Source organism: Cibotium barometz, chromosome 7 (assembly GCF_041138505.1).
Source record: "Cibotium barometz isolate CiBa-2024 chromosome 7, ASM4113850v1, whole genome shotgun sequence".
Taxonomy (NCBI): domain Eukaryota; kingdom Viridiplantae; phylum Streptophyta; class Polypodiopsida; order Cyatheales; family Cibotiaceae; genus Cibotium; species Cibotium barometz.
In genome coordinates this window covers 18927805-18944272 of record NC_141052.1, presented here as the reverse complement: position 1 = coordinate 18944272, position 16468 = coordinate 18927805, and the positions used below count along the sequence as shown (strand labels likewise).

Sequence of the window (16468 nt, the reverse complement as noted above, 5' to 3'; positions counted from 1 at the left end):
CCGCTGTAACTACTGTACCTGTTGTAGCTGCCTTCTGTACCTGCTGTGGGCACTTTCTGTACCTTCTGTACCTGCGGTTTACTTGCTGTGGGCACCTACTGTACCTTCTGTACCTGTGGTGTGCTTGCTGTGGGCACCTACCTGCTGTTTACTTTCTGAAACCCTAACTGTACCTGCAAGTAAAAACTGAAACCCTAACTGTACCTGCAAGTACAAGCTGAAAACCCTATTGTACCTGCAAGTACATGCTGAATACCATCCTACATCTACAATACTAGATGTACGTGAAGTGAACCGGCACCAAGTGTTCCTGTTTAAGTTGTTTGTGTACTTGTACCAGGGAGGCTGGAACTATAGTCTCTGCGAGGGTGGAGCTAGGCTCTAGAACAAGAGCACCTGTTTGTACGTGGTCTCGGAACGACAGTGGTCAAGCTATTTAGACTTATTTGATGAGTCTGGCATCAACAAACTACTCCGATATACTTTTGTTTGGGTAACTTGTCTTCATACTTGCATTGCATTGGATTATCTAGCTGGCAAGCCCTTGGAACTTTGTACAGATTTAAATACTGGCATTCACACCTAGCCAGTATAGTTTCAGCTGCTGAGGGAGTTGACTGGGGCCAAAGCTCTCTCAAGAAAGTGTCCTTTCTCTCTCTCTCTCTCTCTCTCTCTCTCTCTCTCTCTCCCCCCCCCCCCCCCCCCCCCCGCGAGAAAAGATCCTTTCATTAGTTATATAAAAACGCCCGTAGGGCTACAAAAGATCCTCTCTGCTCATAAGAAAACAGAGCAGAGAACAAAGCAAGGCAGCCAGGGAGACTCTCGCTAGGTGTTGGAAAATACAAGTATCAGTACAGAGAACTGGGAGGCTATATCATACAATAGGAGGGGGGAAAAGCCAAACAGGTGGCCTGTAGTGCCAACGGGGGGACCCCGCGTGTAGGGTATAGAAGGGGCCGCTGCGCCAAGTGGTGTGAAAGGCCTGGCGCCGCAAGATCGCCTCATCCGAGTCGCCCCAGATGCGGTCATACTGTCCTCGCAGGGTGTGGATCAACTCTTGCCAGATCCCTCGAACAGTCTCTGTTGGTGGCTTTAGTCTCCCCTCAAAGGCCCTGAAGCACCGGGCCCTCCAGGTGAACCATATGGTGAGGCTGCTGAGGAGCTCCCATCGTAGATCCCTCTCCTGTGTCCAGCCGGCGGACGAGAAGTCCGGTGAAGGAACAAGGCGAGGCTGGCCCCTAATGAATCTAATGGCCTGGCTGTCCTGCTCCGTCTCATAGCCCATAGCAGGCCCTGACGAAGTCGACCAAGCAGCGGCACCCCACGTATACATACCCTCTGGAGAAAGGGGGGCCAGAATGCGCAGCATCCGCAGCCAAATCTGCTGCGCCTGAGGGCAGTCCCATAGGCAATGTCTCTGTGTCTCCCTAGGGTGGCCGCATCGGACGCAGGCCGCCGGAAGACTGTTGTAGACAAGCCAGGTGCCAACTGCAGAGCCCCTGTGGGCGACCAGCCACTGGAAAGTCGAGATCCTGCGTGCCTGTCGACTAGCCCAGATCCTGGTCCAAAAATACTCCAGGAACTCCTGAGAGAGTCCCTGTAGCCGCCAGTGCCCCGATGCAGCTCGAGAGACCATCCTCCTCGCCGTCAAAAATACTCTAGGAACTCCTGATAGAGTCCCTGTAGCCGCCAGTGCCCCGATGCAGCCGGAAGACCGCTGTAGACAAGCCAGGTGCCAACTGCAGAACCCCTGTGGGCGACCAACCACTGGAAAGTCGAGATCCTGCGTGCCTGTCGACTAGCCCAGATCCTGGTCCAAAAATACTCCAGGAACTCCTGAGAGAGTCCTTGTAGCCGCCAGTGCCCCGATGCAGCTGGAGAGACCATCCTCCTCACCGTCAAAATATGTCACCCCAACCGAACAGTATACTGGAAAAAGGTGATCTCTGTGGCCTCAAGGGATGCATAAGGATCATGCCACTCGTACTCGCTTGGGTCCCACTGGAGCCGGGCCAAGGGGCGTGCTGCATATGCCCATATGCGCCAATCAGAGTCCACATCTGCAAGGTCTGGGTCAATATGCCACTTCCGAGAAGCGGCGGCCACCACCCGTATCCTCTGAAAGATGCACTCTGCAACCAAAGGTGACTCCACCTCCACTCTTTGAAGCCTGCCCTCATCTTGGATCTCATAGTAAAGGCATCTGCCATCCTCAGTGCAAGCTCTGACAGCAATTAGGATCTCCAACTGAGTAAAGGCTCCCATCCACCGTGGGGCCACGGGCTCGAGAGGCGTGAACCACTCCTCTGTGAGTGCCTCCTGAAGTGACTCAGCCTCTCCACCTGGATCTCCTCTGGGAGACTGCAGAAGGCCTGCCAGTCTCCAAAACTACGTGCTAGGCCTGCCGCCAATGGTCCCCAGGCTAGACGAGGTCGAGAACCCAGCATATGACCCTGCTCTGTGCGAACCGATGGGCTCCAGATGAGCGGCTGTCTGGCCCGCTCCTCATCACAAGAGGGAGGTCTCTGAGAGAGCCCCGGTCTCAGCAACTCCCAAGCTCTTAGGATGCTCAAGGCAAATCTGTCCTCCCATCCTCTACTGAGGCCTGTCCTCCTCATCTCTATGAAGATCCATCGTATCTCTGGTGCCCAAGTGCCCCCTGTTGGGGGAGCCCGAGCCTGCAGCCGCTGCAAAAGAAGCTCTTTCCAAGGCTCAGCGCCTGGAAGCAGCCCCCGAACAATAAGCTTCCCCAATAAGGCTCTACTCTGATCAACTGGATCTATAATGCCCAAGCCTCCCTAGGCCAATGGAAGTGTAATAACTGCCCAAGCAACCTTTGCTCGGGCTGGCTGACCATCCCGCCCAGACCAAAGAAAGTTCCTGATCAGCCTCTGTACCCGGCTGATACAAGAGCTCGAGAAGATCCAGCAAGACATAATGTACCACATGGTCGCTAAAAGCACCTGATTTGCCATTACCACCCTCCGAGCCAAGGATAGCCGAGCTGTACTCCAATACAAAAGCTTCCTCCGAATGCTCAGAAGAAGCGGGGCAATCTGCTGCTCAGGTGACAAATCTAGTCCAATCTGGCATCCCAAATATCGCACTGCTGTGCCAGGAGGAATCCATCTAAAACCCGCGTTTGGGCTCCATGTCGGAGTGGGAGCGCTACTGATCCAAAAGGCCACTGTCTTGCGCCAATTGATCAATGCTCCCGAAGCTGCACTAAAAACTTGGAGCGACTGCTCGGCCGCTGAAGATTGGCCTCCTGGCCATCCAAAAATAAACCCGTGTCATCAGCAAACTCAGCATCGAGCACCAAGCTGCAAGCTCCGTACCGTGCACTGTAACATGACTGCCTCCCACCCTATCGGCTGGGTCCTCAAGCATGTTGAAGTCCCCTCCCCCCCCCCCCCCCCCCGACACACCAATGTGCGGCCTCTGGCAATGCATTCGTAACCTGGGTCCAGAACTCTGCTCTGGCACTAGCATGGTTGGGCGCATAGACATTGAGCACGCCAAAGAGCTCATCATGCGTCCTCAGAATGACATACTGTGCTCTACCAGGCACAATGATCGCGCGATCCACAATGGCCTGCCGCCATACATCCGCAATGACCATACATACTCCTCCCTGCCCACCCAAGGGGCCAAATCCTGCAGACCAAAAGGTGTCCCATCTACCAGGCATCACCGAACCATATCTCCGGATCCTGCTCTCACCCAAATGGTGCTCCTGCATCATCAAAATATCAATACTGCCCCCAACCAGGCATCTCTGCAGCTCCTGCCTCAAGCAACCACGATAACGTATATAGTGTGCACCGCCAAGGCCCTGTACATTCCATGAGATGATCCTCATGGATGACCTGCTGAGGTGGATGCTGTCTCAGCCGTACGGCGGGCCTTCGCAAGCGGCTTGGATGGAGAATAGTCCCCATTCGAGCGGCTACGAATCTGCCCACCCGATGTGCTGCAAGAATCTCGGATCAGGCGCAAGTGTGGCTGTGTCCCATGGCGACTGCCTCCCGCCGCTCAGACAGAGCACCCTCGTGTATGCATACATATCCAGGGTCCCGTGCTAAGTCTGCCACTATGCGAACGACCAAATGTCGAATCCCTGAGGCGTCCACACTCCCGGGATCAATGAAAAAATGACCCAACTCCCATAGTCGGCCTATCACATCTGTCACCTCCAGATCGCTCACATGATGAGAAAACTCAACTGCCTGAGTCTTCAAAGTGCTAAGAGCGAGCTCCAGAGTCCACTCTCGGTCGCATGAGCCACAAAGAGGGAATGAGAAGGCCACCGTTGAATCAAGTGCCTCCTCCCCGCGGGCCGGAGGTATCACTACATGCACTCTGATGGGTGCTGGCTCATGGGGGCCCTCTGCTCCAAAAAGCTGTGTGAAGGAGTAATCAAAAGCCTCCGAGCGTTGCCTAGTGTCGAGACGACTTAGCCGACTGCGGATAGAGGAGAGAGAGAGAGAGAGAGAGAGAGAGAGAGAGAGAGAGAGAGAGAGAGAGAGAGAGAGAGAGAGAGAGAGAGAGAGAGAGAGAGAGAGAGAGAGAGAGAGAGAGAGAGAGAGAGACGCTGCCGAAACCAGAGCGGGGGACGGGTGGAGGCGAAGGTGGAAGCGAGGCGGAAGGGGGGGACGGGGGAGGGGGGGTGGGGGCGAAGGAGGGGGTGCTGGCATCTCCTGGTCCTCAGTCGGCGCTGGTGTCTCCTCATGGAGGGGAGTAAAGCTGTTCCTCACGAGAACCCAGTGATGCTGAGACTGTGGCTGCTGCTGCATCGGTCTCTGGGCGTGTTGCTGGGGCTGTCTCCCTCGACGGCGTCCCTGACCAGGCTGCCACTCGGAGGTCTCTGTGGGTTGAGCAAGTGTCCTGGAAGGCTGCCTACCGAGCCGCATCTGTGGGTGGGCCATCAGGGGCCTGCTGCTGCGGTACAGGTCGGGGTCTCCTGTGAGGGCAGGCCTTGGCCAGGTGGCCGACCTGTCTGCAAATAAAGCACTGGTTCGGGAGCCCCGAGAACTCCACTCTCTGATCAATCCATCCCCCCCCTATCCGAGGTAGCTGAATGACCTTCGGAAGGGAAGAGATGTCAGGCACCAACACTCTGACCGAAGGTAGCCCAGTTGCCATGGTTGTCACGGTACGAAAATACGATACCGTACGGGAATTTTTGGTACGATATGAAATTTTCGGATACCGTACGATAAAATACGGTTTTTATTTTTTACACTTACAACCTATGGAGCTTCAAGCTTGAATGTGAGGGAAGGTTGGGAGGGGAGGAGTCTACAGTGCATGAGGAACCAGAACATGGATATGTGTCTCTCCCGGTTGGATCTCCCGATTGTCTCCAAAAAAGAACGTGGATGGGTAATGCAATACCAAAGGTCTCCCAGTGTAGTGTTTATGACTAAGGGACCATCCTTGCACAAATACGAGGAGTGCATCTAGGGTGATAATGTTAGGGACTCCTCTCTAGATCAAAATGGCCATGTCCAAATCTTCTCCCTCGTACATAACTTGAGAATCTAATTGTCTAGCCTACCTATACCAGGGATCCCCAAGTGATGTAGCAAGATTCTCTCATCCTACCAATCAAGTGTACACTACCAGTCTACCTCGCCAGATTTTTTAGGTCTCTCAACAACCCCATATGGAATACTGAGTGGACACAAAAGTTGCGAAGTATTGCAAGCATTTGGGATCTTCGTAAAGCAAGGTTTCTATATTTTTTTTAAGCATTTGGAAAAAAAATTTTCAAGGAAAAATGGTTTTTTGGGGGAAAAAAAAATAAAAAAAATCCCGTACGATATCGTACGGTATCGTACCACTTGTACTGTACCGTACGAACCTGTTCGTACGCGTACGAGAAACAACTATGCCAGTTGCTCTAGCCACCACTGAAGCGGCAGTGGGGCCAGTCTCGAGCACCGAGCCCACCAGTGCTCCTAGCCTCGAAAGGAGCGGAAGGTACTCGCGGCGGAGTCCAGGGAAGCAAACTGTAACATGGAAAAGGCGCTCTCCTTGCTCGGCCACTGCTGGGTAAAAGCCATGCTACCAAGGTCTGAAGAATGCCCGAGCGCCCTTGATGTCAAGGGGACTCATGGCTAGGACCTGGGCCACGCTCTGGGCAGTCTCGAACTCGATCTGGTAGTGTCCACGGCCCAGTAGCTGAACGTCCAGGATCTTGCCCACATCTGCAAGAAGGCGGGCCTGGAGAAGATCCCGGATCTCCCCTCTGTTGGGGCGAGTGCCGACTATACGGCAGATGGTGGAATGTGCGTGGAGGCGTTCCACCTCTGCGGGGAGGCTCGCTTCCTCTTCCGGCGAAAGAGAAAGCCTGATGGGGGTATCCTCAGGGGCGGTCGAGGGGGCTGCGGAAGAGTCCCTCTGTGGCTGGGCGGGAGGAGCCTCCATTAGAGTCTGAAGCTATGGCGAAGGCGGAGTGAATGCGGAGAGGCCTGCAAGAAGCTAGCTGCACACAAAGGGCTGAGGGGGAAGGCGGAGTGAATGCGGAGAGGCCTGCAAGAAGCTAGCTGCACACAAAAGGCGGAGGGGGAAGGCGGAAGGTTAAACAAAAAGGAAAGACCCCCCTGGGGGCGGAAAAAAACCAAAAAAAAAAGGGGAGGGGGGGAGGGGATAAGGCGGCGAAGAAAGGAGAGGAAGGGGGAAAAAGAGGGCTGGCGGAGGGGGGGAAAAACCTTTGGGGGGGGGGGGGGGGGGGCGGAAGCAATGCGAAAGGAGTGGAGGGGGGAAAGAGAGGGCTGGCGGAGGGGGGGGGGACTGGGCGCTGAAGAGGGGAGGGGGGCGCGATGGCGAGAAGAAGGGGGCGAGCTTCAGCGTGAAAGAGGCAGGCGGAGGGGTGGTGAAACCGATCCCGTCAAGTGGGAAAGACTCCGTTGGACACCCACACTCTTAATAGCACAACTTTAAAACCACAAATTTGAAATGGACAACTTAAAACAACTTGAAATTTAAATGAAATGAAATGGAAAGATGGACACCAGCACTGGGGCCGGAACGGGCCGACCCCCCCCTCAATATATGATATATTTATTGGGAGTATTTAATAAATACAATGCTCCATGGGTTCTGAGAATCAGATAATGTCCATGTACATATGAAAACAGTACCAAACAAGTAGGCTCGAATTTCGATTGTAGAAGCTCGAAGTAGAACGACCACTAGTGTGGTCCAATCACTACGGTCCTGTGCTTTCACTGGACTCCGCGGAGAGCGCCTCACTGGTGTTCCGAGACCACGCACAAACAGGCGCTCTCGTACTAACGCCTGGCTCTCCCGATCTCAGCACCTTTGGACCGAGGTTCGCCAATATAGCTTGGACAACCCGCACCGAACGGGTGTTGGCCGAGCGGGATGAACCCTTTATCAGATTTAAACATATAATACTTTACTCAAATCTGAAAAATCACTTACTTGTAGATGGTTGATAGAAAAACCAATACTTGTGGTGTTCGTGTAGAAGATGTAGCCACCCTTGTCGAAGAAAGAGTTGCCTCGTGGCGAACCACCAAGACAAGAATCACCGCAATAGACCACCACCGCCTGCTGTGAGAGAAGGAGCACAACTTACTGGTGGATGACAATGTCCTAGAAGCAAGAGGCCACTTGTTGGTGATGCACACGCAGCCTGCAGGTGTTGGACACACGCAGCCAGTTGCTTTGGTGGGTTGCGTAGAAGGAAGGGGATGCAGTCGCCTGAGGGTGGAGGGCTGCTGGCTGGAGAACAAGCGCACAGCCGGTTACTTTGGAGGTGGGCAGCCCTGCTGAGTGACCAGCGCAGCCACCAACCTGTTGCTTTGGTAGTGGGCAGCCCTACTGAATGACCAGCGCAGCCACCAGCACCTGAAGTAGAAGCGCCTGGCTGCAGTGTGATTGGGGCAGAAACATGGCCTTCCGCCTGCAGCCTGTGATGATGCAGCCACCTGTATGAGGGTATGCGCAGCAGTAAGGGGGAGATGGCAGCCGCCTGCAGATGGAACGCACAGTCCACCAGAGGAGCATGCGCAGCAGTCTTCAGTCGCCTGGGAGCCAAGAAAAATACACAGCCGCCGGTTCTCACGTAGGGTGGAAGAGATGGATTCTACGCTTGAAGAGAGCCCTTTTTTTTAATAAAATTAAAGTGAAGATACAACTAGAGATTTCCCACGCATGCATGAAGGGGGACTAGTGGGGGTTGGTGACCATGCCCACCCCCACACTCACTTAAAAGTGAGGCTCCCCACCTTGGCCCCTAAGTGGGTGCCCACTTTTAAATAAATGTGAACACCTAACCTTATAAATTAAAGGGTTAGAATTTAAAACATTAAAACAACAAGTGCGACATACTTACCACCTGTTCACATGCACTAAAACTCGTCAGAATACAGAGCAGACTTCACGACTCACTGGCAGGCGTCCCCGCTCAGTAAGTAACACGTCAAGCAGGCAAACACACAAATACATGTCATGCGAAAACAGTTTCAAGCATACAAATCATGTGTGCATGTGCAAATAGTAACATGGACATATCTCCCGTTCATGGAACAAGTACAAAATATCTGTCGGCACAAAACTGGCACGACGTAAAAACATAAAAACCTGATCTTCCTATGGAGTGACAGTCCCATAGGTAAGACACAGTTCCAGGCACGAGTCTCCCTATGGTGTGACAGTCCCATAGGCAAAACACGGCACGAATACTGGCTCTTCCATGGCGTGACAGTCCCATGGATCGAACACAGTCCAGGTCATACACGGGTGGCACTGATCTGGCTCCCGTCCATACGACACCATCCTGCTAACACACGGGTGGCACGAGTCTGGCTCCCGTCCATGTCACTGGCCTGGCCTCAAGTGAACGAGACGCAAAAACTGGAGATGGACCAAATGCCGTATGAGGTCCCTGGCTCTGAAGGTGCACTCAGTTCTTCCTGACTCCACTTCTTTGAGGCGGTGGGATGAAACCTGTATTTGGCCAATCACAATCGGCATGGCACATGGCATATGAAACTCCATCCTCAATGGGCGTGAGGGAGTGACCTCTGTAGATTGTTAGTTTTATTCCCAAATAGATTCTCAGACTTCCCATACCTGCTCTGAAGTTCTGCGAAGTCAAGGTGATGTATGAGATTGTCTGCCAGCCTAAGATCTATATGTGCCAAGGCTTGCTCGTTCTTGTAATTCTAGGCTTGCACTGCTCGTGATGTAGGAGCACATTTAGGTTTCTGCTTTGTTCCCTCAATGACATTCCAGAGCCCATCTTGCATTAGTGATAATCTGATCCTTGTTTGCCATGTGGGAAAGTTAGCTCCAGAGTACTTCTCGAAAACAACATTGCTCGTGTGTAGATCCATAGTGCATGTAGAGGCTCAAAAAATGACATGGCGGTGAACCCGAGAGAGGCGGCGGACTTGACAGGTGCAACCCTCAAGCTCCAATATCATTTGATGGTACGGAGGTCGAGAGGTCGAGAGGTCGAGAGAGAGAGGGATTAAACGTCTACTCAAGACCCAATGGGCCTATGAGACCAAAGTGATACAATAATGTCCATGGCATATCTCATCATGTTGTGTGGGAGAGAGAGAGAGATTGATGGAGTTGGAGTGAAGTGATAAACGAGAGAGAGAGAGAGAGAGAGAGAGAGAGAGAGAGAGAGAGATTGCATGGCACAAATGATTACTTGATTGATGTGATGGATGGAAGCTTCACCAAGTACAATGCTTTTATAGCCTTAGAGGCTCCTCTGAGTGATATCATAGCTTATGTCAAACAGGTATATAATATCTAGATATTATTCCACTCTAAGAGTGGGTCACGCACTCTTACTCACCCACATAAGTGAATGCAATCTCGATGAATCGTGGATTCATGGATGATGGGTAACTTTATGATACAGCAGGATGACAGAGCTAGCTAGAACACCATCATAAAGTCCAATTTAAATCTGCACAAATACAGCACAATTTGCAATGACACGCCTCATTCATTTCTTTTCAGCCTAGTAGCCTGTTGAAACCTATGTCTGGCCATGGGCACCTTCAAAAGAGTGGTGTTGCAAATTGTTTTATCGTCTGCATTAAACTTCGTCCACTAGTCAAGCCGACTTTGGTGGATTTATTATGTATGGAATTTGCATTTCATAATGCCATGATTTGAAAACTTCACACTAACTGCACTCCAATTTCAGAGCACCCTGCTCAGGAAAGCCTCTTAAGTCTTGTCCTCACTGTTGATGGGGTGCACAAGGGCCGTGGCCCTGTATTATTGCAAAACATTTGGTAGCTTCTCCTTAACTGGCCACTTATGCTTGCAATGCTTACTTTGATTACATAGGATTGCATAAACCATTTGTATAAATCTGCTGTTCTTCACTATGCCTCACTCCTGTCCCCCTGTTTGTTCTTTTTTGTTCCCTGACCATGGGCATTCTTGTTCATGGTTGCGGTATCATCCTAAGTTGTGAAGAGTGTTTTTGAATCTGTTTTGCTCTGATGTTTGTGTTTCAGGCATAGCCTGTTTAAGGGTACTATGCCCATTTATCATTATTTACCTTCAAAAGTATGTTACTCAGGTTCTTTTAGACCTTTGGTGTTACATTCATGCCTCGTCCCAGCAAACATGAGTATGAGCTATGGCTAGATAGGTTGATGTCAAATGGCCTTTATGTTCAAAGATAGATAGATGGCCTTATTGTGGTGTCACATGAGTTGTGTGCCAGGGAAGGAAATGTACCACCGTAAGGGAATGTGCAAAGTTTCAGAGCTAGCTTTTCTTATGTGTGCACCCGAGAAGTTTTTTAAGAAATTTGTGGTTTGGATGTTTGAGCTATGGCTAGATAGGTTGATGTCAAATGGCCTTTATGTTCGAAGATAGATAGATGGCCTTATTGTGGTGTCACATGAGTTGTGCCAGGGAAGGAAATGTACCACCGTAAGGGAATGTGCAAAGTTTCAGAGAGAGCTTTTCTTATGTGTGCACCCGAGAAAAGTTTTTTAAGAAATTTGTGGTTTGGATGTTTGGCTAGCTTATGATTTCACTGACGCAGTAGGGGGTTATGAGACATCATGAAATTTGTGGAGTGCTAAGCTTAGATAACATGATAGACTAACGGTCGTTATTTTTCTTCACATGACGTAAATTTTTGGTGCTTGATGCAGCCCTGTGCGCGCTTTGAAGGGTGTTTCTTTAATCATAAAAAGTTTCTTATGGCTTGCGATGAGCATCTACACCTCTTTCTCCCTCGACTGCCTGGTCATCGGCACCATAGGAACTCTTTAAATTTGGGACGGATTCGCTTCAAGAGAAAGGTTGGCGAATGGAAGAAAACGGCTCAGAGAGTTGCCCAGCTGGATATAGAAGCAGAAGAAAAGTGGCAAGAAAAGGTAGGTGTTGATGAGGAGTTTTTAAGACGTGAGCGCAAACGCCTTCAAAGAGATCTTGCAAGGATTGCACCTGTTATAGTCGGTGGAAGTGATGGAAAACACACATCAGAAGGTTGGGAATCAATAGCAGGCTCAGAAAATGTTGTCCAGTGCATGAAGGAGATGGTTATACTGCCTCTGCTTTATCCCGAAGCTTTTACAAGACTTGGTGTCTCACCACCTCGGGGAGTACTTCTACATGGTCATCCTGGCACTGGAAAGACCCTTGCTGTCAAAGCTCTTGTTGGAGCATGTGCTAAAGGACACAAACAGATCGCTTATTTTGCAAGGAAAGGTGCAGATTGTCTAGGCAAATATGCAGGTGATGCTGAACGGCAACTTCGTTTGCTATTTTATCTGGCAGAGAAGCACCAGCCTTCCATCATATTTTTTGATGAAATTGATGGCCTTGCGCCAACACGTTCTCAGCATCAGGATCAGACTCAGAAGTCTGTTGTCTCAACTTTGTTGGCTCTGATGGATGGCATTAAGTCTAGGGGATCTGTAGTTGTCATTGGTGCTACCAATCGGCCTGATGCATTGGACTCTGCACTTCGACGTCCTGGACGATTTGATAGAGAAATCTACTTTCCTCTACCATCCATTACGGACAGAACTGCTATTCTTACTCTTTTAACTAAAAGTTGGAAGGTGCCTCCAAAAGCTGATGTCATATCCTTGTTAGCCAGCCAAACTACAGGTTTTGCAGGAGCAGATCTGCAGGCCCTCTGTGCACAGGCTGCCATGAATTCACTTAGAAGAGTCATTTCTGTAGAGGACCTGATGGGTCTTGTAGAAAAGCAAGGCATCAATGAGGTGCCACCTTTTCCTGACTTGACTGTGAATCTGGTTGACTGGGCCACTGCCTTGGAACAAGTCTCTCCCCCTTGCTCCTGGAGATCAGCGAAGGCAGCAGTAAACATAGTTTCCAGTGCTCGGCTTCCACATCATATGGTACATGTATTGTTGTGGCCAATGGTCAAGGTAATTATATCACTCCATCTCGATGATCGAGTGGTGTTGCCTCCAATGCTGGAAAGGGTAGCGATATTGTTGGAAGCAACACTAAAATCTGATCTAGGAGGTTCTTGGATTACACACATTAACTCATTCCTACATGGCATAATGTCCAGTTCTTCTAAAGAAATATTGGAGCAAGATCTGGAAAATGTGTTTTCTATGGCTGGTATGGTTTCTCGTCAGGAAACAACACAGGATATGCCAAAAGTGGCATACAAAGGGAGTAAGTTCCGTGTCATGGTTTCAGGGAAGCAGAGGAAGGGGCTTGACCATCTTGCAGCTTGGTTTCTCTATGGATTTGAGGGTTTTCTTGAGATGTTCAACCTGAATTTAACAACAATGTTGCAGGAGGGAGGTGGGGATGCAGTCCAGGGTCTCATACAGATTCTGGGTAAGGGATAGTCTGATACCATTTTGTGGATGCATAGAGCCATTTAGGTTAAATATGGATTGTTTTTTAAAATTTAAAGTTACACTTTTTTTACTGGTTTCTGCCTGACTGTTGGTTATCCATAGAGCCATTTAGGTTCAATATGGATTGTTTTTTAAAAATTTAAAGTTACACCTTTTTTACTGGTTTCTGCCTGACTGTTGGTTATCCTGGTTTTACAGGGAATGTTCAAAGTAAATGCCCATGTGTGATTTATATGCCACTAATGGAGACCTGGGCTGTTGAATCTTCAGCGGGAAACTGTGTTGAGGAGAAGAAACAAACTTCTCAGTATTGGAATGTTTTCTTGCAGCAAGTGAATTTAATTTCTACAAGCCTACATATTATTTTTGTGGTATGTACATTTATTATTTTTGTCACTCTAGTGTCAAGCTTTAAGAGATTAAAAAATGGGCTTTTCTAATTTACAGAGTTGCTTTGTTAAACTCACCTGATTATTGTTTGGTGGATACTTTACGAAGGCCTCTAGCGAAATGCGGAAGGATGACGTTCCACCTGAAATTGTTGATTTTTTTATGGGGATTCCAATCAGCCCGTCACTAGGCACTGGTGGGTGTTATGATTCTATTGGCAGTCTATGTGCAGCTCAGGAGATGTGGCTATCTTCCTGTAGATCTGTTTCATGTTCGTGGGTTGAGGCACCTCTTGTTCCTGACATGAAGGTCATGTTTAGTAGAGCAGCTGATGACTATTCAGGGTTGTTGTCTGCAAGGTTATTATCTCGTGGAAACTGTGTTGATAGAGCATGCACATCAGAGTTTCCAAGGTCTTGTAAACTAGTTACATCTGCAGATATGCAGCAAATTATACACAAAAGAAGTCTTCCAAGTGGCTGCAGAGAGAAGGGGCATGACCATGAAGTGTGCAAGGATGCTGATGCAAAAGGGCCTGTTGTATGCAATGCAAATTTAAATGAAATCAATTCTGATGATGTTCTTCAGGAACATTTAAATACCTTCAATAGTGGTGAAAAGGGGACTAGAAGTGCATTTGCACCTGAAATTAAGCCTGCTGTACGGCAGTTTTCAGAGCAAAAATATACGTCTGTTTCCATCTCTATGGTTGGATATCAGTTGCTGTATCACCCTGAACTGAGAGAGCTACGTTATGCAACTTCTAAGCTAAAAGAAGGGCCTTCTTTTGTTACAAAAACATATAGAAGAAGATCATCCTCTGGATTTACCGACGACAGCAATAGCCAGAGTGATCAAGCTGATTCACTGGACTTGAAAGGGTTGGTTGCAGTGGGTTTGTTAGCATACAGTGGCACGTATCTAGAAGTCAGAGACTTAGCCTGGGCAGTACGGGAGGTGTTGGAACTATTAATGATACAAATCGATATGAAAGTAAATCTTGGGAAGGATCCAGAACAGTTTTCTCATCTCCTTCATCAAGCAGCCTCGTTGGAGGATAAATTTTTTTTTTGGGCTCATAATTTGCAAAGGTAAATCTCTGGAAGAAAAAAATTATTGTATCGATGTCTGCATTTTTTATGGTCCTAATCTGACATTTTGTGCTGCAGGTCTGAGATGGTTGCAAGAGTATCAGATCGTTCTATCAAGTCTATCAAGGAAGTTTTTCCTTCAAAGTACGAAGCTGGAGAAAAATGCCTGGTGCCTGCAGTTGAAACTGTAACAGGGCATGAAAAGGAATCCAAAGTAATGTTTTCCATGCGGGATCCTTAACATTAAATGCAACCACTTTTCTTTATTTAAGTGGTGGTGATGTGAATTCACACTTTGTTCATATGCTCATGATCACAAAAAGAGTGGGAGTTCTGTATGACATGAAATTTCTTGTGGATCACAGGAGTCGCAGAGCAATGCAACTAACAATGAAGGATCAGAGGAACGCAAGTTCCAGCTGAGGGACCCTACTGGCGACAAGTCAAATGAAGTTGAACTTGAATTGTGCACTGTGGCAAGTGCTGCAGCATGGAAGTGTTGCCCTGACTGTTTACACTTGGCTAAGCAGGCATTAGGGAATTTATTCATCAGGTCGTGGAGACGCAGGGGTTCAGATATTTCACTAAATGTAGCAGATGAGGTGATTGGCTCATGTTCATCGGCAGTCTCAGTGGTACTCAATCGTATTCTGAACAGGGATTCAGAGAATGGTGCTGTTCAGTGTGCAACATCGTCGCATGAGAGTGGATGTAAATGCAGATCTAAGCATAAACAAAGAATGGTTTCTGAGTTATACTCTTTGAATGGCAGAATCGACAAAGGAAAGCCCATGACAAGTGCTCAGCTTTCTGATTCATATAGGGAGAATTTATTCACTTCGAGATTTGTGTGCCTTTGTCCTCTTGTCAAAGTGATTTCCGATTTGAAGTGGACATGCTGACTCTAGCCTTTTTCCTTTTGATAAAAACTGCCACGAGGAAGAGTTTCTGGAATCGGCAGTTTCTGAAGGCAAGAATCATTTCAGGTCGTTTTTGGGTTTGTTTCTTGAAAATTGAAAGCTGTATGAGACTCTGATCACATTGGTTTGCAGTGACTGGTTTGACACTTGACGATTTTCTGCAGAAAGGGTATCCTTTAGCTACTGCAATTTTGGTGTACATGACCTTTTTCTGGGGGTAAAATATACTTCAATCTGCAGTGTTGTTTGGTGACCATAAACATAAGAATGGTTCTTTGAACTTTACACTGCTTATATATTGGAACTCGGTCCTTGGAAATTACAGTTTCTTACAAATCGAAACTTTTGGTGCAGGTGTCTTTCATTTCAACATATTATGCTTGAGATATCATCCTTTGTATACCTTTGCATAGAATATTGTCTCCCTAATTAATACAAAGAAACACAGCAACGATGTAACAGAGATGCTTGGCAAATCCAATATAATATGTATGGGCCGCTGACGGAAGTGGTGATGCCAAAAAGGGCAGCAAAAATTGCTCATGTGCATTAGAAAAGGGCTTTTACCAGAGCTGGTAGATGCTACCAAGCCAAGCATCAGAGTGTACAACTTCCCCAAGGACTTTATTTTCAATTATAAAAAGCTCCCATTTGCCAAAACAAGGCAATCTTTTTCATGTTTTAATTTCTAATGCTCAGTTTTGCTTTCGTCTGATTTTTTGTTTTTCCAGAATTAAAGTGCAAATCAGAGACACATGTACATCACCTCGTCTAATGATACACTTAAAACAATGCTGGCAAGAAATTACTATGGATGCGTGTTGTATTTGCAACCTTTGCCGTTTGACCTCTTATGGAGCATGAGCTTGTTAAAGAAAGTGCATCTTCAGCAACATCAGTAGTGAATAATTCAATGAAATAGCCTTCAATGTTTAAAAGATAGCACATAAGAGACCATGGGAGTGAACTGAATTGATGATTTAAAGCTTTGTAAGTAGAGACTCTTATGGGGTCAAGATCACGCTTTAATTTTTATTAAGTTTAGGAAATAATAGCACACTCTCAAACAAGTAAGTGGCAGCAAGCTGAAAATAGTCCCCTCATTAATACATCTATTTCTTTGTAATCAGATGATCAAACACGATTGTCTGGAATTGTAGAGCCATGCTGTTTTATGCAACCGTGTGCCTGTGAT

General features: G+C 48.2%; 1 protein-coding gene across 4 annotated transcripts in view; it reads left to right on the top strand.

The window, feature by feature from the left end:
* LOC147636769 (uncharacterized) overlaps positions 1-15933 on the top strand; it is an 86586-nt gene extending 70653 nt beyond the window's left edge. The window contains exons 3-9 of one of the 4 annotated variants that reach the window (XM_086800298.1): positions 11175-12849; positions 13071-13243; positions 13371-14353; positions 14432-14567; positions 14719-15323; positions 15438-15490; positions 15628-15933. In XM_086800298.1, coding sequence (XP_086656424.1) covers positions 11175-12849; positions 13071-13243; positions 13371-14353; positions 14432-14567; positions 14719-15255 — 3504 coding nt within the window. In that variant the 3' untranslated portion in view covers positions 15256-15323; positions 15438-15490; positions 15628-15933. Of the gene's footprint in view, positions 1-11174; positions 12850-13070; positions 13244-13370; positions 14354-14431; positions 14568-14718; positions 15491-15627 lie in introns of all 4 variants that reach the window. The other 3 variants (XM_086800295.1, XM_086800296.1, XM_086800294.1) reach the window with 3 other exon arrangements.
* Positions 15934-16468: the final 535 nt, after the last annotated feature.